This window comes from Sarcophilus harrisii, chromosome X (genome assembly GCF_902635505.1).
Source record: "Sarcophilus harrisii chromosome X, mSarHar1.11, whole genome shotgun sequence".
NCBI lineage: Eukaryota > Metazoa > Chordata > Mammalia > Dasyuromorphia > Dasyuridae > Sarcophilus > Sarcophilus harrisii.
In genome coordinates, this window is record NC_045432.1 from 49,094,529 (window position 1) to 49,116,934 (window position 22,406).

Consider the following 22,406-nt stretch of genomic DNA (forward strand, 5'->3'; position numbering starts at 1 on the left):
TAGTCCCTTCTAATGAAGTGAACCTCAGATCTTCCAAATGATCTGAGTTGCCTTTAGGGCTATGCTTTCAAAGGGTTACGGTCAGGTTAAACATAGAACAACAATTTCATCGGTTAATATACAATACATAGGCTAAATTATGAATCCCAGCACAAGTTGGATGAAACTATCATAATCAGTAACCTAAGTAAGTGCTCATCAGCTGTACAGTAGTCATAAAAGTCACCTTTTTCTCTCTGAGAAAGGATTGATCCAGAGGTACAAAAATATTTTGGAGGACTTCCCATGTAGCTGTGATCTCTTGTCATGCTGGGCTTGTTCACCGTGACAAGGCAAAACAAAGGTGGAAGACCCAACATCCTATAGTTAAGCAAATGAACTTGGAATCTACAGTTTACAAGTCTGGGGCCTCAGATACCGAACTTTGATAAAATTTTCTCCAGTTGATTAATTCTGATTGGAACAGAATAAGGGTCCAAGAACAAATGATTAATCTCAGTAATTTTATGAACATGAGCCTTTTCTCTGCTTGGGGCTAGAGGAAATAGGATCCTTGCTCTGTGGCTCCCCCTCTCCAAATGAGCAACCACATTTCATTGTAATCTTTTTCTAAACCTATGTAGGAAATTTAATCTTTTCTGGTAGCTTCTTTGTTTTGTTTTAAATTACCCTTACAAGACACATCCTTTTATTGGGTTGATTAGAAAGTGTCTTAGGAACTCTAGGAGCAGAAGGGAGAAGAGAGCTTGCTAGAGAAAACAATCTATTGTTATCCCAAAGGAGAATGGAGATTAGTTGACAGTTTTTCTTGCTTGGTATTTTTCCTACAGCTGTTACATGGGGTTGGCCACACTGTCCACAAATCATTGGACAGGGATTCAGGCAATCAGATATTACCATCGATATTTATTGAAATGCTTAGAGATGCTGTTCCAGTCTTAGATGGGAGTATAAGACCTTGAGGACAGCATGGGCCCTAACCACAGATCACAGAGATCTGAGACACTTGAGATCACTAGGCCCTTAGTCTGTGATCCAGGGCAATATTGCTTTGGAATTGAACATTTTATTTTTTTCATACTTTATTTTTTGTAGTTTATTTTTTTAGTAATAGCTTTTTTCCCAAAATACACGCCAAGAGACTTTTCAACATTCACCTTTGCTAAATCTTGTGTTGAACACTATTTTTTGAGGTGTTTTGCTAGAAATCGTGGCTTGACTGAAGCATTTAAGAAAAGCATGGTGTGGTAGATAGGTTTGGCGTCAAATCCTGCCTCAGATACTTGGGCTTCATGGTTTTTGATTTTCTTGTCTGTTAAAGACTGAGTCAGTGACCTCTAAGATACCTTTTAGCTCTAAATGTATTTTGTGAACCATTACTTGCTGGTCAGCGCTCAAGGAGACTATGAGACTAGATTGGTTTATTTTGGAGAGTGTTGCATCCGATATATTTGCTTTTTGAGAATTGAAAGCTACAGAGTGAATTGGTTCTTTGGCCCTGGAGGGCAACCAGTAACTAACTAGAAAAATGAGAGTTTTATTGGATTCATCGTTCCTTCATTGTGTGTGTGATAAATCTGTTTTCTTAGTATTCACAGTTGTTCTCTAGATTAGCTCACTTGTCTGGGAGAACTAAGTTTTAAACAGGATATCGTGTTGTACGTTGTTATATGGCGATGGCATGAAAAGTAAATGGAAAGTTCTGCTGCATTTCCACATACACAAATCCAGTTGGAAAAACGCTAGCCTTCAACTTTCAAGTCAACATTAAATTGTCCAGATCATCTGATAGCTATGATAGCTAACCTGTGTTCTTGCAAAAAGAAATTCTAGCTCATTCTCAGAAGGCAGGTTTCAGACCAAAAAGAAGGAGTAAGGCTGAATAATCCTAGTGGTGAGGAAGGAAATGGATTGCCTTGTGAAGTAGTGAGTTCACCTGGAATGCTTCATAGTGCAGTAGATAGAACTGAACTAGGATCCACAGGACCCGAGTTCAGATTCTGACATTGCCACTTTATATCTATGTGGGGCAAATTGCATGGCCTCTCTGGAACTTGGTTGACTTCTCTGTAAAGTGAGAAACTTGAACTAAGTGACTTTTAAGGTCATTTTCAGCTCTGCGTCTTTGATGTTGTGATCTATCATTGGCAGCAACCCCATTGCTTGGCAGGAACTGGTGGGGAATCGGGCAGGAGATTGTGCAAGGCAGGTTAAGAGGCAAGTATTACCTGTACAAACAATTCACCATCAGGTTCTCCAGGTATAATTTGCAAACGTTTCACATGCAGTTTCTCAGAAACACATCTTTAGGGATGACCTTCCCCTTTTCTTCCCCCTCTCTCTTCCTTTGATGCAGATGCTCAGTGCTTCCAAGCACTCTCCCCATTCTAGAGCAGAACTACTTAACATGGGCTCTTGGTCACTTTTTTTTGTTTTTATATTTTGATAACTTTGGTTTCCTTTCTAACCCTTTGACAGCTAAGTGGTACGATAGCATGTTAGGCTTGAAGTTGGGAAGGTATTAGTTTAGATCCTGTCTTAAGACATTTGGGCCAGGATGATTTTTTAAAATCACAGTTTTTAGCTGGTAAAGAATGTGGCCAAGTAACTGTTTAAGTGGGCAATTTAACCTGAGCATAACCCTATCAGTGGCTTAGGGAATCATCATCTAATTGAGTCCCCATGGCAGGTAACATGGAAAAGGGGAACTAGATGCCTGTAATTAGACATTAAAAACAAAACAAACAAAAATATCTATATATATATATATATATATATATATATATATATATATATGAAGAGAGAAGTCAGGATCATTGTATTATACTATGCAGACATTAGTCTCTATCCCATTTTTGGAATAATGGGACTTTCCCCCATTTTAACCCAGGGCCACCTTTGATACTCAGCAGGGGGCCATCTTTCCTACTCACCAGGGGGTCCACTGAGAACTCCATGGGTGACAATGACTTGTTCATTTTTAATTAACATGAGAAGTGCTTTCACCAGGCTATGCAGATAAGAAATCAATGAATCTTGTCAATTTTTCCTTCCTTCCCTGTTTATCCTTCCTTTCTTCCCTCCTTTCTTCTCTTCCTTTCATCTTTCCTCTCTTCCTTTCTCCTTCCTTCCTTCCTTTATCTTTCCTCCCTCCTTCCCTCCATTCCTTCCTTCCTTTCCTCTTTTCCTCCCTCCTTCCCTTGTATCCTTTCCTTTCTTCCTTCTTTCCTCCTTCCTCCCCTTCTTCCCTTGTATTCTTTCCTTCCTTCCTTCTTTCCTTCTTTCCTTCCTTCCTTCCTTCCTTCCTTCCTTCCTTCCCTCTTTTCTTCCCTCCTTCCCTTGTATTCTTTCCTTTTTTCCTTCTTTCCTTCCTTTTTCTTCCCTCCTTTCTTCTCTTCCTTTCTTCTTTCCTCTCTCTCTTCCTTTCTCCTTCCTTCCTTCCTTTCTCTTTCCTCCCTCCTTCCCTCCATTCATTCCTTCCTTCCTTTCCTCTTTTCCTCCCTCCTTCCCTTGTATCCTTTCCTTTCTTCCTTCTTTCCTCCTTCCTTCCCTTCTTCCCTTATATTCTTTCCTTCCTTCCTTCCTTCCTTCCTTCCTTCCTTCCTTCCTTCCTTCCTTCCTTCCTTCCTCCCACTTTCTCTCATTTTCTTTCTCTCCCTCATGGGATATTGAGAGCTTACATATCTTGCCTGTAACCAGAAGGAAGACTTGAACCTGTTTCCCCAACCCCCAAGTTCTCCCTTGTCTCCTGTCCAATCCATTGCCTCAAACCTGCAGTGAGATCAGAGACTCCACAGATGTTCCATTCACCTATGGCTGCAGTCAGGCTGTCCAGAGTCAACAGTCATTCCAAGGCAAACCTTCTGTTCCCTGGTGACAGCACAACTTAACTGAAGACATATCTAGGAAGAAAGCCCCAGCCCATTGATTGCTCCATTTTTACAGCTGCAGTGGTGACAGTAATGGTGGCCACCCACGGCTGCCTTCACATCTACTCGAGAACAACGCGGGTGAGTAGGTCCTGCTTTGTGTTGAATCTTTTATTTCAGAACTACTCCTGGGATCAGGGCTTCTATTCACTCAGTCATGGTTTTCCATCAGTCCTGTGGGGAACAGGAATCCCTGTGTCCTAACTGGTTCAAGGGAGTTCTTTGGAAAGTAATGGAACAATAGATGTGAGTTAGAAGTGGCTACATTTGAAGCTCCTATTGTATAATCTTTGTCCAGAGCATTGTGAATAGGGAGGGAGCAAGGCTTACTGGGGTCATGGAGGTGGTTGGAACTTTCCATAACATACCTCAAGGAAAATGCCCCCAAGAGACAAATCTTTGTTGCATCTTTTCTTCAGTGGGCATTTCTCTTGAGTCTCGTGTCCTCTCTCTCTTCTCCCACTCTGTTCCCTTTCCCAATGAGCCCAATTTATTAAATACTTGTTTTTAAGCTTCCTTTCTCCTAGGACTGGCCTTGTCTAAACTCAAGAGACCTGAAAGGACCTCAGGCTCAGGTTTCCTGACTGAAAGATAAATTTTGTCCTGATTTTGATGGTGTAGCAAGGACACTGGACTAGAAATCAGAAGATCGACTATCACCTGAGATTCTTGTTTTAGTGCTGCTACTCACTAGCTATCTTTTTGGACTTCATGTTCCCCATTTCTAAAACAAGGGAGTGAGAGCTAGATTTCTCAAAGATACAGACCTTGAAAAGAAAGGGATCTTAGTGGTCATCTAATCTAGAGAAGGAAACTTAGACCCAAAAAGGAGATTTAATTCAGCTAAGAAACCACAGTGGTAAAGGCAGGTCCTGAATCTCCCCCCCCCCCACCCAATCTTGCATTTGGCAAGTCCTTTTGTGAATCATCTGTGGTTATTAGGCCCATTTTTCAGATCTGGGAATTGAAGGGACTTAAGCAGGGCCAAATAGCAGAAGTAAGGTTAGAATCCAGTCCAGCATGCTTTTCAGTAGCTGTGCTTTGTCTAAGTTCCCTTCCAGCGCTAACACTCTCGTTATTTTTCTCCAAAGCCTTGCTGTGGACCAGCACCCTGTAAGTAATCTCCCACAATACATTAGTCAAAGCTAGCCTGCCAGTACATAACCAATTCTTTTTCCTAATTTACTTTTGCAGTTTTCCAGGTTAGCCCCTGAGCCATTATCTTGATGCCTCCTTTTCTCATGTCCATTAGGAAGTCATCATTTCAAGATGACAAAAATGTGCTCTTTTTGGGGCAGAGAAAAATCCTCCAGAAATTCATTGCAGATTTCAGTTTCTTAGCCCTCTGTGATAAACAAAGCAGAATTGAAACAAATGGGTAGCTATGACAAGCTGAATGTAGCCTCCTCGTTTGTCCTTAGGTTGTGGGGACAGGCTGTCCCTTAGCTTCAGCCATGGCCAAGAATATGGCAGTGACACACTCCAATTTCATGTGAAGCAAGATCCCAAATGCAAGACAGGACTTTGCTAGCAGTGTTGTCTAGATGCAGCCCTCCCACAACAGGCCTTCGGTTCGTTTGGTTGGGAGCTGTAGGGGGCTTTCTCTTCTCACTCTCTTTGGCTCCTAAGCCATCTTTGTGGATGCGTTTTTCACGGCCCAGTTGAATGTGAATGTTGTCTCCATGTTACCTGTGTATTTTTGGTACTCATCTGTATATCTTCTTTTGAAATGGGTCATGAAGTACCTATTTTAGGACATCATTGCTTACCATAAGCACTTGTGGCTTCCCACACGTTGTAAAACAATTGCTGCCTTAGAATAGGGCTCTGAAAGAATTATTGCAGCTATCACTTCTGTTTGCTGTTAAGTAGGCCATTCAATTGACAACCAAACGCTTACTATGGGCCAGGCACTATGTTAAGCATTAGGGATACAAAGGGTGGAGAAAACAAAGAAAGAAAGAAAGAAAATAAAAATAATTCCTTCAAAAAACTTATACTTTTAATAGAGAAAACAAGATATCCATCACTAAAGGTACATAGGAAATATATGGAAAATAGATGGAAAGTAATTTCAGCGGGGAACACAGTAGTAGGGAGGGATGGGGAAAAGATCAGAACAGGCCTCAGAGATTCAAACTACATCTAGAATGTTGTCAGAGGCACTGAGACAGACTACCGCAGGTATGGAAGACAGCATGGAGATGGGAGCTGAAGTGCAGCAAGTAGGCCAGTGGGATTGGATCATGAAGCACCTGCAGGAAAGACTGGAAAGGAAGGAAGGGGCTAGGTTCTAAAGTTTCCGAATGCCAGAGGAGTTTGCACTTGATTCTGGAGAAAATAAGGAACCACTGGGACAGAGATGTCTAATATAAGTATTCCAAAAATAGAAAGATCATCTTTGCATCTATGTGGAGGATAAATTAGAGTAGAGAGAGATTTGAGACAGGACCACCATGCGAAAGGCAACAGCCTAGGCTAGAGGTACCAAAGGCCTGATGGAGGGTCATGACTATATAAGGTAAGGCAATAGGACATATCTGAGTGTTGTAAAGATGGCAATGACAGTATTTGCCAATGGATTGCGCGCATGGGGTGAATGAGAATGAGAAGTCAAGAATGACCCCAACATGGCACATGTGGGCAACTAGGAGGGGAGAAAAAAGGGTTTGGGGAAAATATTTTAACGAACTCTGTTTTAGACCTTGAATTTGAGGTGTCCAAAAGGCATTTGATGAGAGGAGACTACTCAGGAGAGACGTTAGAGATCTGAGAATATTTGCATAGACATCACTAAACCCACAAAGTCCACTCAAAATTGTCCCCGCAGTGGGAGATGACAGGAATGTACAACATATTTTCAAAGATTCTTTTTCTTCATTACCCGACCTTCGGTGGTAATTTAAACTGAAAAACATTCCTTTGAACCAGCAGCCTCCTGATTCATTTGGGAGTCTGTCAAAATCTTCCATTGCAGAATACTTTATATGTCTTCTAAGGAAAAGCCACCAGGTGGCACTGTAGGGAAATGGTTTGTGACATGTTTATCTCTTACTTTGATCCCGTATGTTACAGGCAACACAGGCTGGCAAGGGGTAGGTGAGGGAATCGGCTCCTAGGCTAGGAAGAACCCCACCCAACCCAGTGTATTGGTCCATCCATCCATCCATCCAATGTAGTGATGCCATTTTGGTCCTCTTCCAATATTAAGGACGACAACGTTCATAAGGCCGATATCCTCAGCTCTTACTTCACTCACATAACCAGTCAATTGCCAAATCTCAGCATTTCTACCTCTGTTAAAGGTCTCTCAACTGTCCTTTTCTCTTTGATTCTCCTTTGTTGTCTCCAGAGGACCTACATGACATGGCTGTGTTAGAGTTGAGTTAATGTGTCTGTGCTGATGACCAATTCGAGCTGAGGTTGCTCTGCACGGGTCAGACACAAATAGTGCCTGTGAACATTCAGGATGGATTCTCTAACTTTGGACATCTCATGTTTTTGGGGACTACTTCAATCCTGCTGTACTCATAGATCACGGCACCTTCTCTGATGAGGGCATGCCATGCTGGGCGGTCCTGTGCTGGTGTTCCCCATGTCATACAATCGATTCTGAAGTTCTTGAGAGACCTTGACAGTGTCCTTGTATCACTTTTTCTGATAGCCTCGTAAGGGCTTGCTCTGTGTGAGTTCTCCATGAAATAGTTTTTGGCAAGCGTACATTTGGCATTCGAACAGTGTGGCCAGCCCAACGGAGCAGCACTCCCTGAAGAAAGGTTTGAATGCTTGGCAGTTCTGCTCAAGAAGGCACCTCAGTGTCCGGTGCCTTATCCTGCCAGGTAATCTTCAGAATCTTCCCAAGAAGTGATTGTGTTTCCCAGCACGGTGCCGGTGCATCGTCCAAGCATACAACAATGAGGTCAGCACAGTGGCTCTGTGGACCTTCAGTTTGCTAAGTAATCTAGTACCTCCCCTCTTGCAGCCTCCCAAGCACTGAGCTAGCTCTGGCAATGTGTGTGTCAGGCTCATTGTCAAAATCTCTCATCCAACCTTTTCTCTTCATCACTTTAGTGATGGTCTCACACCTTCCTTAGACTATTACATTAATCTTCTAATCTCTCCCCATCTAATCTTTCCACGCAGCTGCCAGAGTGATTTTCTTTAAGTACACATCTGACCATGTCATGCCCTACTCAATAACCTCAGTGACTCTAGGATCAAATATAAACTCAGCTGCTTGACTTGTGAAGACCTTCACTACCAGTCCCCAGTCTTATCTCTCTGCCTCATTGTATATTAATCCCCTTCAGATTTCTGCAAGTCAACCAAACTAACTTTTTCTCTGTTTTTCACTCATGGAACTCCATCTTCTGTCTTCTTGCCTTTTCATTGGCTGTCCCTTATGCCCGAAATGACTTCCTTCCTTCCTCTCCACCTCACAGAACCCTTCTCTTTCTCTTCTCTCCCTGTCTTGCATTTAAATACCTTATTTATTCTGTATTTATACTTCTGTATGAACATGTTAACTCCTCTTCTATCGGAAGAGGAGTTTTATATATATGTTATCTTCTATCAGAATGTAAACTCCCTTATGAGGGCAGGGACTATTTCATTTTTTTTTTTTTTTGCATCTGGATTCTTATCTCAACACCTAGCAGAGTCTGTGGCACATTGTGATCACTTAATAAATGCTTGTTGGTTGATAGAGAGGTTGATATATAAGATCCTAGGTCTAGAATTGCTAAAGGAATCTCCTAAGTCCAGTCTCCTCTATTTGTAAACATGGCCAGAGAAATAGTAACTGAATCTTGCAGGAAATAAACAATTTGAAACCCCTGCTGTATGCCAGGCACTGAGCTAAGCACTTGTTACAAATATCTATTCATTTGATCATCACAACGGCCCCGGAAAGTAGGTGCTGTTATTATCTCCATTTTACAGTTGGGGAAACTGAGGAAAACAGAGGTGAAGTGATTTGCCCAAGTGTTTGAGACCTGATTTGAACTCAGGTCTTCCTGACTCCAGGCCTGGTGCTCTATCCACTATATATCCTCTAAGTGATGGAGCTGGAATTCAAACCAAAATATTTTGAACAGCATACCATGTCGCTTCCCATAAGAATCAGGATAGACATGAGTTTGAATCCTGTGACTAACACTAAGGCACCATGTGACCTTGGACTATGTCTCAGTTTCCTCAGCTGTAAAAAAGTGAATAAATAATATCTGAAGTACCAACCTCATAAGATTATTTCGAAGCTCAAAGGAAATAATGAATGTGAAGAATTTTCCAAACCTTAAAATGCTTTATATATGGCAGTTACATACCTGTTTCTTGAAGAAACCCATTACTTGCCCTGTGCTTTTGAAATGATTCAGCTCCTGCACATGACTTGAATATTCAGTCATGAGTTCACCATAATTCAAGCAAAAAAAGGAGGAGCTTCTTTCTTCCTGTGAAAACTTTTTAAAATTAAAACTTTTTCTTTTCTTTTTCAAACAACATTAAGTATCTTTTGTTTATTTTTTTAATTAAAGCTTTTTATTTTCAAAATATATACGTGGATAATTTTTGGCATTCACCTCTACAAAACCCTGTGTTTTAATTTTTCCCTTCTTTCCCCTGCCCGCCCCCTTAGTCGGCAAGGGATCCAATATATGTTGAACATGTGCACTTCCTCTCTCTCTTTTTCCACAAATATCATGTTGCTCCAGAAAAATCAAATCAAAAGGAAAAAATAAGAAAGAAAACAAAATGCAAGCAAACAACAAAAAGAGCGAACATGCTATATTGTGCTCCACACTCAGTTTCCACAGTTCTCTCTCTGCATGTAGATGGCTCTCTCCATCACAAGACCATTGGAACTGGCCTAAATCATCTCCCTTGTGAGAATTTTTATTCTACATGTACACATAAGTAAATATTATGTCTATGTTCATATCTATATCTATCTGTACGTCTATCCAAGTATTTTTTCAGGAGGCGGTATGGAGGTGGAGGCTGGAGACAAGTACTAACCAGGAGAATCTGGAAAAATCCTGGAGGAAGGAGGTGGCAATTGAGCTGAGTTTTAAGGGTAACTAGGGATTTGAAGAAATGGAGGTGAGGAGGTACAATCCAGGCACCAGGAGGGCAGCAAATACCAAGGCACATAGGTGGGAGGTGAAATATCATGTGTGGGGAATAACAAATAGGCCCCTTTGTCTGGAATATAGAGTATATGAGTAAGATAAAGTCAGTTTAGAAAGATAAATGGGAACCAGATTATGAAGGATTTAAAATGTCAAACAGCAGAATTTCTGTTTTATACTAGAGGTAGTAGGGAGATAGTGACACATCCCGAGCATGAGAACAATAAGGTCTGACATGTATTGTAAGAATGGATTAGAGAGAGAAAGAGATGAGGCAGGAAGACAAATTAAGAGAGCATTTTAGTAATCCTGATGAGTGATGATGAGGCCCTGAACTGGGATGGTGGCAGTGTGAGTAAAGAGAAGGGGTCAAATAAAGTAATGTTGTAGATTTAGAATCAACAAGACGTTGCAACCAAGTTGGGTGTGTGTGAGGTATAGGACTTTTCTTTTTAAGAAAATCATATTATTTTTATTTCTGCCTTTTGTGTTTACATCACATCATTTCAAATGTCTCTTCCCTTTCCCTACTCAGTAAGCTATCAGTTGAAACGAAGTCTAAAATACAAAAGGAAATAAGTTTCCCCAAACTAACCAATACATCTAATCCTTAGCACAATGCCTGGCACATAGTAGGTGCTTAATAAATATTTTCTGGTGGATTTATCATCGATCTCGTCAATATGAGCAAAACTCCGTGCCCATCGTTTCCACCATTGCCTTGTGGGAAAACTGCATTTACTCATCTCTTTGGGGGCCAAGCTTGGTTGTTATGATTACTGAGGGTTTAACTTTATCTTGTTGTTTTTGGTTAAATTGTTGTAGTCACCATTTATATTGTTGTTCTGATTCTGCCTACCTAATTTAATCAGCCCACAAGACAGTTGAAATCTTAATATCGTAGATCTAGAATTGGAGGGGACCTTAGAGACCATTTAGTCTAACCTCTTGGTTCCCCACCTACCTGTCTGACCGGTCCTTCTCAGCTTCCTTTGCCAGATCCTCATCCGTGTGTCCTCTCTTGTGCTCAGGTGTATCCTAGCAGGTCTTTCCTTGGCTTCCTTTTCTGCCCTCTGTCTTTTGCTCCCTTATATGGCTCACTCCCCATGCCACCTCTTACAAGAGTCTTCCCTGATTTTTTCCACTGTTATTGCTCTCTAGCCTGCCCCCCTATATATTTCACATTTTGTCTGTATTTTGTATTTATTTGTCTACTTTTTATCACAATGAAAGATAAATCCCTTTAGGGCAAGTATGGATTAATTTTTGTCAGTGCGGACTTAATGCTTAGTATTGGGCCTTATTCATAGAAGGCACACAATAGATGCTTGTTGCATTGAACTGAGTGATGAATGGAGGTAGAACATAGATCCGGTGATCATTGGGAGCTGGAGTTAGAAAAAGTAAAACAAGACGGCAGGTCTGGGACCTTGCAGCTTAGGCCAATGCCTAGCACATAGTAGGAGCTTAATCAGTGCTGATTGACTTGGAACAACAAACCCAACTGTGTCAGGACTATTTCATCCTATCTGCTGCAGATAAGTTTGATGATCCCACTTGTCAATGTTGGTGCAATTGTCATGTCTCATCACAAGAGGGGGCTCTAGGCAAAGTAGAATGAAGGAAAGGGCCTAGCTAGAAAAGGATTTTTTTTCCCTCCTGAAATAATTGAAGGTCTTGCCTGACTCGATTTCTCCCCTGCGCTTACAGCCTCACAGCCTTGATGAACTCAAAGGGCAGGCCACATTCACCTGGCAGAGTGGAAGGGGAATTAAGCAAGTTTTAACTTAGCTTTCTGGAAAAAAGGATTAAAATAAAAAGGACATTTCTATTCTCCCGGCTGAATACAAAGACAGCCACTATTTCACAGCAATGGTCTGGGCAGCTGCGGCTCTGACTTTTCTCCATTCCCTGAAAGTAATCCATTCCATGCTCACAAAGTGGATTCTTTTGCACCTGAAGCCTTGCTTTTCTCATCTTCATAGCTTGGCTTCTTCTTATCACATCCCCCTTTTTTTCTGACGTCATAGCCTCCTTCTCCCATGTTTGCAGCTCATATTTAATCTAGGCTATTATTCATTGTCTTCCATGATTCAAGCCCAGATTTGTCATGGTTTTTTGTTGGTTGTCTATTGTCTTCCATGATTAAAGCTCAGATTTTTTTCATAGTTTTCTGTCAATTGTGGCAAGGTTTCTTCATGGATATAATGCTTGTTTTCAGGGCTGGCAAAAGTTAAACAAGTTGAGCTCACTTCCACCTCCAAATCGGCAGGATGAGAGATAGGTAATAGTGACAGTACAGAGACAGTCCCCTTGCCATAGCTTCTTTTCTTATTCATTTTCTTTTTATTTATTTATTTATTTAATAGCCTTTTATTTACAGGATATATACATGGGTAACTTTACAGCATTAACAATTGCCAAACCTCTTGTTCCAATTTTTCACCTCTTACCCCCCCCCCACACCCCCTCCCCTAGATGGCAGGATGACCAGTAGATGTTAAATATATTAAAATATAACTTAGATACACAATAAGTATACATGACCAAAACATTATTTTGCTGTACAAAAAGAATCAGACTCTGAATTATTGTACAATTAGCTTGTGAAGGAAATCAAAAATGCAGGTGTGCATAAATATAGGGATTGGGAATTCAATGTAATGGTTTTTAGTCATCTCCCAGAGTTCTTTTTCTGGGCATAGCTAGTTCAGTTCATTACTGCTCCATTAGAAATGATTTGGTTGATCTCGTTGCTGAGGATGGCCTGATCCATCAGAACTGGTCATCATCTAGTATTGTTGTTGAAGTATATAATGATCTCCTGGTCCTGCTCATTTCACTCAGCATCAGTTCGTGTAAGTCTCTCCAGGCCTTTCTGAAATCATCCTGTTGGTCATTTCTTACAGAACAGTAATATTCCATAATTTTCATATACCACAATTTATTCAGCCATTCTCCAACTGATGGACATCCATTCAGTTTCCAGTTTCTAGCCACTACAAAAAGGGCTGCCACAAACATTCGTGCACATACAGGTCCCTTTCCCTTCTTTATAATCTCTTTGGGATATAATCCCAGTAGTAACACTGCTGGATCAAAGGGTATGCACAGTTTGATAACTTTTTGAGCATAGTTCCAAACTACTCTCCAAAATGGTTGGATTGGTTCACAACTCCACCAACAATGCATCAATGTCCCAGTTTTCCCGCATCCCCTCCAACACTCAACATTATTTTTTCCTGTCATCTTAGCCAATCTGACAGGTGTGTAGTGGTATCTTAGAGTTGTCTTAATTTGCATTTCTCTGATTAATAATGACTTGGAGCATCTTTTCATATGACTAGAAATAGTTTCAATTTCTTCATCTGAGAATTGTCTGTTCATATCCTTTGACCATTTTTCAATTGGAGAATGGCTTGATTTTTTATAAATTAGAGTTAATTCTCTATATATTTTGGAAATGAGGCCTTTATCAGAACCTTTGACTGTAAAAATATTTTCCCAGTTTATTGCTTCCCTTCTAATCTTGTCTGCATTAGTTTTGTTTGTACAAAAACTTTTCAGTTTGGTATAATCGAAATTTTCTATTTTGTGATCAGTAATGATCTCTAGTTCTGCTTTGGTCATAAAGACCTTCCCCTTCCACAGGTCTGAGAGGTAAACTATCCTATGTTCCTCTAATTTATTAATAATTTCATTCTTTATGCCTAGGTCATGAACCCATTTTGACCTTATCTTGGTGTACGGCGTTAAGTATGGATCAATGCCTAGTTTCTGCCATATTAGTTTCCAATTTTCCCAGCAATTTTTATCAAACAGTAAGTTCTTATCCCAAAAGCTGGGATCTTTGGGTTTGTCAAAGACTAGGTTGCTATATTTGTTGACTGTTTTATCCCTTGAACCTAATCTATTCCACTGATCAACTAATCTATTCCTTAGCCAATACCAAATAGTTTTGGTAACTGCTGCTCTATAATATAATTTTAGATCTGGTACAGCTAAGCCACCATCATTTGATTTTTTTTTCATTAATTCCCTTGAAATTCTTGACCTTTTGTTTTTCCATATGAACTTTGTTGTTATTTTTTCTAGGTCATTAAAATAGTTTTTTGGGAGTCTGATTGGTATAGCGCTAAATAAATAGATTAGTTTAGGTAATATTGTCATCTTTATTATATTTGCTCGCCCTATCCAAGAGCATTTAATATTTTTCCAATTGGTTAGATCAGACTTAATTTGTGTGAAAAGTGGTCTGTAATTTTGCTCATAAAGTTTCTGATTTTCCCTTGGCAGATAGATTCCTAAATATTTTATATTATCAGTAGTTACTTTAAATGGAATTTCTCTTTGTAACTCTGACTGTTGGATTTTGTTAGTGATATATAAGAATGCTGATGACTTATGTGGGTTTATTTTATAACCAGCAACTTTGCTAAAGTTGTGGATTATTTCTAATAACTTTTTAGCAGAATCTCTGGGGTTCTCTAAGTATACCATCATGTCATCGGCAAAGAGTGATAATTTGGCTTCCTCATTGCCTATTCTTATTCCTTTAATCTCTTTCTCAGCTCTTATTGCTATAGCTAGCGTTTCTAATACAATATTAAATAGTAACGGTGATAGTGGGCAACCTTGTTTCACTCCAGATCTTATTGGGAATGGTTGCAGTTTGTCTCCATTACATATGATGCTTACTGATGGTTTTAAATAGATGCTGCTGATTATTTTAAGGAAAAGTCCATTTATTCCTATACTCTCAAGTGTTTTTAATAGGAATGGATGTTGGATTTTATCAAATGCTTTTTCTGCATCTATTGAGATGATCATATGGTTTTTGTTAATTTGGTTATTAACATGGCCAATTATATTGATAGTTTTCCTAATATTGAACCAGCCCTGCATTCCTGGTATAAATCCTACTTGATCATAGTGTATTATCTTGGAGATGATTTTCTGTAGTCTTTTTGCTAATATCTTATTTAAGATTTTAGCATCAATATTCATTAGGGAGATTGGTCTATAATTTTCTTTCTCTGTTTTCAGCCTACCTGGTTTAGGTATCAGTACCATGTCTGTGTCATAGAAGGAATTTGGTAGGACTCCTTCATTCCCTATTTTATCAAATAATTTATATAGCATTGGGGCCAATTGTTCTTTAAATGTTTGGTAAAATTCACATGTAAATCCATCTGGTCCTGGGGATTTTTTCTTAGGGAGTTGTTTAATTGCCTGTTCTATTTCTTTTTCTGAAATGGGACTATTCAAGCAATTTACTTCTTCCTCTGTTAGTCTGGGAAGTCTGTATTTTTGGAGGTAGTCATCCATTTCACTTAGGTTATCAAATTTATTGGCATAAAGTTGAGCAAAATAACTCCTTATTATTTCTCTAATTTCCTCTTCATTGGTGGAAAGTTCTCCCTTTTCATTTTTAAGACTACTAATTTCATTTTCCTCCCTCCTTTTTCTAATCAGATTTACCAAAGGCTTATCTATTTTATTGGCTTTTTCATAGAACCAACTCTTAGTTTTATTAATTAGTTCAATAGTTTTTTTACTTTCAATATTTTTAATTTCTCCTTTTAATTTTAGAATTTCCAATTTAGCATTTGATTGGGGGTTTTTAATTTGGACTTTTTTTAGTTTTTTTAGTTGCAAGTCCAATTCATTAATCTTTTCTTTCTCTGTTTTATTCAAGTAAGCCTCTAAGGATATAAAATTCCCTCTTATTACCGCTTTGGCTGCATCCCACAAATTTTGGTATGATGTCTCATCATTGTCATTATCTTGAGTGAAATTATTAATTGTATCTATAATTTGCTGCTTCACCCAATCATTCTTTAAGATGAGATTGTTTAGTTTCCAATTACTTTTTGGTCTATTTCCCCCTAACTTTTTGTTGAATGTAGTTTTTATTGCATCATGATCTGAAAAGAAAGCATTTACTATTTCTGCTTTCTTGCATTTAATTTTGAGGTCTTTATGTCCTAATATATGGTCAATTTTTGAATAGGTTCCATGAACTGCTGAGAAGAAAGTATATTCCCTTCTATCTCCATTCAATTTTCTCCAAAGATCCAACATACCTAATTTTTCTAATATTCTATTTACTTCTTTAATTTCTTTCTTATTTGTTTTGTGGTTTGATTTGTCTAATTCTGAGAGTGCAAGGTTGAGATCTCCTACTATTACAGTTTTGTTGTCTATTTCTTCTTGCAACTCTCTTAACTTCTCCTTTAGGAAGTTGAGTGCCATACCACTTGGTGCATATATGTTTAATATTGATATTGCTTCGTTGTTTATGCTACCCTTTAGCAGGATGTAGTTTCCTTCCTTATCTCTTTTAATTAGATCAATTTTTACTTTTGCTCGATCTGAGATAAGGATGGCTACCCCTGCTTTTTTGACTTTACCTGAAGCATAATAGATTTTGCTCCAGCCTTTTACCTTTACTCTATATGTATCCCCCTGCTTTAAATGTGTTTCTTGTAAACAACATATTGTAGGGTTCTGACTTTTGATTCTTATTCATTTTCAACGCCACCCTCCCCACCCCAGGACATCACAGAGCAATACTAGTCTCTGGACAGTCTCCCTCATTGTAAAGATACCTAAGGATAGCACAAGTCTCTATGTATCCATTTACCCCACCTTATTCACTCCATCCCCCAAGTCTCATTTCTTTTGCTTGTCCAGGTGCCTTCCCTTCTTTCCTCCATGCTGCATTCTGTCCAAGTTGTTTGTAGTATACTCCTACACTAATATGATTCATGTTTCTCTCTCCATTGAGCCTTTCCCTTCTGCTTTCTGGATTTCTTTGTTTGATTTCAGCATCCTGAAATACAATGCTGCTTCAAGCACATGCCATTTTATATATGTGGTACTTTTTGAAAATGGTACATACTTTTAGAAAACTTTACATATGTTGTTTATTTTTGTTTTTCTCCATTACATGTAAACAAAAATGTTAATGTCCGTTCCCTCTTTCCCTTCCCCCTCATTGAGAAAGCAAGCAAATTGATATAGAATGGTATATCTGTAGTCCCACAAAACATTTCCACATTAGCCATGTTGCAAAAGAAAATACAAACCCCAGATACTCAAAAATAGTAACGTTTAAAAAGTCTGCTTCAATTTGCATTCAGATGCCATCAGTTCTTTCTTTGAACATGGATAGCATTTTTCATCATAAGCCTCAAAATTGTCTTGGATCATTGTCTTTGCTGAGAATAGCTGAGTCATTCACAGTTGGTCATCATACAATATTGTTATTACTAGATCTTAGTCCATACGATAAACATTTTAGCATTAGAATAGGATATTTGTGGCCGGAATTTGCACCTGATCCAATTTTCACTTTGCAGTGATAAGGAACAATAATTTGGTGAAGATCACATAAGTAGTAAGTGGCAAAATGAGCATTTAAACTCAATTGCTATAGCTGTCTCCTGTGCTTTTTCAAATGCTATCCCTTTCCACCATCAGTTTTGTTCATTTTTTCTTGTGGATAACCAAGCTAATCTTGGTGTAATCATGGTACAATCATGGATCTCACTGAAGAAGCCGGATATTCTTCATTGACTTGAGTCACCTTGCAAACAGGAGCATCTGGAGGACCTCACTTCTCCTATTTGGAATCGATACTAGACATCCTGTAGGATGATGGCAGACACCTTTGGTCAGCAATCATCTTCTATTTCAGGGTTTCTTAAACTTTTCCCACTAGAGACAACTTTTCATCTAAAAATGTTTACATGACTCTGGATATATAGGTATATAAAAATAGGTATCCAAATCAAACATTTATTGATAATAAATAACAATTTTGCACTTCACACACACACTTTCGGTTATGCAGGACCATATGGGATTGAGAGAACTACAGTTTAAGAAGCTAAGTTCTCTTTTATGGCTCTCGATGTTAAAGATCAAAGGATTATTCCCAAAAGTTATTTCTCTTGTTTATGCAGGACCATAGATTTAGAGGCCATTTAGTCCAATTTCACATTTTTTAAACTGAAGAAGAAATTGAAGATCATGGAGGGTAAATGACTTGCAGAGGGTCAAACAGGTAGTTAGCATCTCAGGTAAAATTTGAATTCAGGTTCTCCGATTCCAGTTCTCTTTCTACTGTACCATAGTTCTTCATCTTTTAAAGAATTTTGTATATTATTTGTAACGGGCACTGGAAACATCTTACAATCCTTAAAAGTGATGTTTCCTAAACTCCATCAACTTCTTTTTATTATCAACAAACAGTAAACACAGTGAGATCTTAAATTCTCTTTCTTTCAGTTGTATGACTAAAGAGATAATCTACTGTAAAAAGTAATTTTCAAAAGCCTGTTCCTTCTCTTCTCCTGTATTTAACTAAATGCCTTTGATATTTATGTAGATTTTTCTTATAAAGATTTTAAAAGGAGGGGTAAGTAGGCATATGGATCAGCAATTATTGATGTGGTCTCAATTGTAGTTTTGGGAGAAGTGTTGTTCATAATTTTTTTCTAAGTGTTTAATATTTTCCTTTCAGATCTATTGGGAATGGATCCATTAAAATATAGGCTCCTTGAGAGATGATCTCACTTTTTTTCTCTTTATCTTCAGTACCTGACACAAAGTAGATGCTTAATTTTACGTGTGTGTGTGTGTGTGTGTGTGTGTGTATGTAAATTGAATTATTGAATTGTTCCTTCAAAGGCCTCAAAATGATGTTGCCCTCAGCATAAACTATCTGTACATAATTATCCTGGTACAGCTGTTCTTTCTTTAAGAGCATATCTGCTTCTGGGGTACTATTATATTAATCTAAATGTGGCAAATCCACAACTAGTAAAGGAGAAAATATATTTTAGAAATTTTGACAGATCTTTTCATTGTTTTAATTTCTTGTAACTGTACTTCCATCTTTAATGTTCTTGAGGGAATATGGCTATACTGAATTTATATTTAACTTTTTGAAACGTGTTTTGTCCTCTACCACTTCTTGCTGTTTTATGACTCAATCTTGCTTCTTACTGTCCACCATCCTCTTTCATACAATTTTACAAATGAATTCGAATTCTAAACTGTTGTTTCTCTTGGTTGCCCCATATCTCCACTCAGCAAGGAGATCAAGTATTTGTTGGCAGAGGCAATTTCTAGGTTCTTTTGGCCTCTCCATTGTGGTGACCCAATAAAATTTCTGAGGAAATAGTCAATGTCACTTGTTATTTTATTTATTTACAATTTTCCTGTATTAACAGCTTGTTTAAAAAGATCATGTTGAACTTCCTATCTATTCAGAGAGTCAGCTTTATTTTTTGTGATGTTATTCAGTGCTCGTCATGTTTAGCATTTTTCAGTAGTCTTCTTGAAAGGAGGTATGTGGGATATACATGTGTGAGGCTTTTGTATAGTCTACAGATTTGGGACCTATTGTGTTTCTTAATCTTGACCTTATCTTGTACGATATTTTTTTGCTAAATTCCTCTGTGTGCCCGTATTTGAAATCTCTTTGTATTAACAGTTTAAAATCTTAATGAATTCTCCATAGATTTTTTTCTACCTCCTTATCTTCTGTGGGAGATGTTAGTTCATAAGCCGTAATAATTTTAATGATAATCTTTTTGCCAATGTTGATCTTGGGGATTGCAATAGGTGATGACCAATTGCTGCATGAAATGATGTTTCTCTTTGCCTTTGGCTTCACGATAAAACACTAACTCCTTTATTTTCCTCTCCAAGGAGAACACGTGAGTTATCCTATTTAATTGAAACTTCATTTTTCCTCTGGATCCATTTTTTTTTAGTGAGAATGTCAACATTCATATGATTTATGCCATCCAGTAATGTGTCCATTCATTGGTCACTGGATTAGAGTATCAGTAGTTAAATTCATTTTGCCACATGCTCTAAAAATAATGATTCTTAGGACCCTCCTGCCTACTTTTTCTGCCATTCTGTTATTGTCACCACAGACAGAGGAGGGGGCTACAGACTTAGGGCCCTTTTGTAATTACTTTGAAAGGCCACCTGAAGTGTACAATAATTATAATAGCTCCTGAAGGACATTCATGTTACTTACACTGTTTGATGCATTTTACTCCCAGGAGATCTTGATCCAAGTAATCCAAGTTTAACTGTGCATCTGATAGGGCTATGAATGTTGATTGTACATTCAATTTGAATGAATGAAAAAGCATTTATTAAATGCTTACTATATTCCAGGCACTCTGCTAACCATTGGGGATACAAATTTAAATATAAAAAGCAGGACAGTCTCTGACCTTAAGGATCTTACATTCTTTATAGTTAAAAAATTATTCTGAACTTAAAACACCCCCCAAAAAGCATGTCTATATGCTTAAGAGAATACAAAAATAGCTTTCTATATGAAAACATGAATATTCGATTAATACCATTTGCTTTTTTTTTTCAGGTATAGAACAGCTGTTTTTGTACCTTTCATAAAAAATACAGAAGATGAATAAGATGTGAGGTACTTATGGAAATCCATGATCAAATCCGGAAATATTAAGCAACAGCTCATCACATCATCAAACAGCTCATCATACCATGCTCTCCTCCCCCTTCCCAGAAGGTAAAAAAACTTACAGCTACTGAATGGTACTCTCCTTTAATCTTCGATCTGCTCCCACGATTTGGGAATCCCCAAGCTTGCATGGAAAGTACATTTTGGGAACTTTGACATGTGCTCAGAAGGAACCACAAACTCAGAAAAGACATTTGAGAACCTAAGATCCAGTTATTTGGAGCCACCTGGGCAAATGCAAAGAGTTATCCAGGTGCTTTTTCTTTTTCCTGCTATTTTCTACTCTTTAGGAAGAAAAAAAGGAAAAAGATTTCCTTTGTAAGTCTTAGTTGGTCCAGAAGCAGTCACAGATGACCAACCAAAGAAGTTCTTTATGGAGCCTCAGACAGATGCTGCGGCCACATGTTTACAGACCTTCATGGGAAGATCAGATGTATTGGGAGAGCTCATTAAACACACATATAAGAATCACTCCACTTATATATACTTTGTTTTTCTAACAAAAATTAAATTTTATTTTCAATTCTAAATTCTCTCCCTCCCAGTTCCTGTTCTTTCACCCACTGAAAAGGCAAGAAAAGAATTCTGTTACAAATGAAGCAAGACATGTCTCTATTAGTCTTGTAAAAGAAGGAGAAAAAAATAAAGAAAAAGAAAATATACTTTGGTCTGTACTCTTTTTTTTCTCCTTCCATCTTTTTAACAAATAGGTATAGTCAGATAAAATGAATCCACACACAGGAGATATATTCAAAAATGCATATCTCTTTCTATACCTTGTGTTCATCATCTCTATCAGAAATTGAGTAACATGCTTCATCATTGGTCCTCTGGAGAAATTGTCAGTCATTGAATTGATCAGAGTGACTTAAGTTTTTCTTAAAAATGTTTTAAATTTATTTTATTTTTTCAATTTCATGAAAAAATAAATACCTTTTTTGATTTTAGAGTTCCAAATTCTTCTCCTCTCTTCTTTGCCCCAACTCCCACATGAGAAGGCAAAAAATTTTATATAGATTGTACATATGGTCACGCAACACACATTTTTATATTAACCATGTTGTAAAAAATTCACAGAGAGAAATAGAAAGGAAAGGCACACACACACACACACACACACAGAGACAGAGAGAGAGAGACAGAGACAGAAAGACAGACAGACAATATGCCTTGCTTGGCATTCAGACACCATCAGTACTTTCTTACCGATTTTCATCACAGTTCCTTTAGAATTGTGGTTTATTGTATTGCTCAGAATAGCCAAGTCAATCACATTTGATCATCATAAAATGTTGCTGTTATTGGGTACGATGTTCTTCTGTTTCTGCTCACTTCACTTTGCAGTAGTTGATAAGCCTTCCCAGTTACTTCTGAAATCATTCTGTTCTTCATTTCTTATAACACAAAAGTATTCCATCAGTCACATGGGATAACTTGTTCAGCCATTCCCCAATTGATAAGCATCCTCATAATTTTCAATTCTTTGCCATCACAAAAAGAGCTGCATCTAAATATGCTTGTGCCTATCACACCTTTTTCTTTGATCTCTTTGGGAGGCAGACTTAGTAGCTGTATGTGCCTAAGTTTTTTGTTTTTTATTTTTTTAACATTGCTTTTCTTTGCAACGTTACTTCTCTTATGTAAGTTGCTCGGGTTTTGCTCACTTCACTCTACATCAATACATACCACTCAGAATTCTCCAACATAATTCTTTTGTTTTTTTTCTTACAGCATACATTCATATACAGCAGCTTATTCACTCATTCCCCAGTTGTCTATGAGGCAATTTGAGGCATTCCCATATATTATAGTTCT

The 22,406-nt window shown here is 38.1% G+C and overlaps 1 protein-coding gene across 1 annotated transcript in view; it reads left to right on the top strand.

Moving 5' to 3' along the window:
* Positions 1–21,246, top strand: part of FMR1NB (FMR1 neighbor) — a 44,754-nt gene extending 23,508 nt beyond the window's left edge. The window contains exon 5 of the mRNA XM_031944434.1: positions 20,478–21,246. Coding sequence (XP_031800294.1) covers positions 20,478–20,529 — 52 coding nt within the window. The 3' untranslated portion in view covers positions 20,530–21,246. The remainder of the gene's footprint in view (positions 1–20,477) is intronic.
* Positions 21,247–22,406: the final 1,160 nt, after the last annotated feature.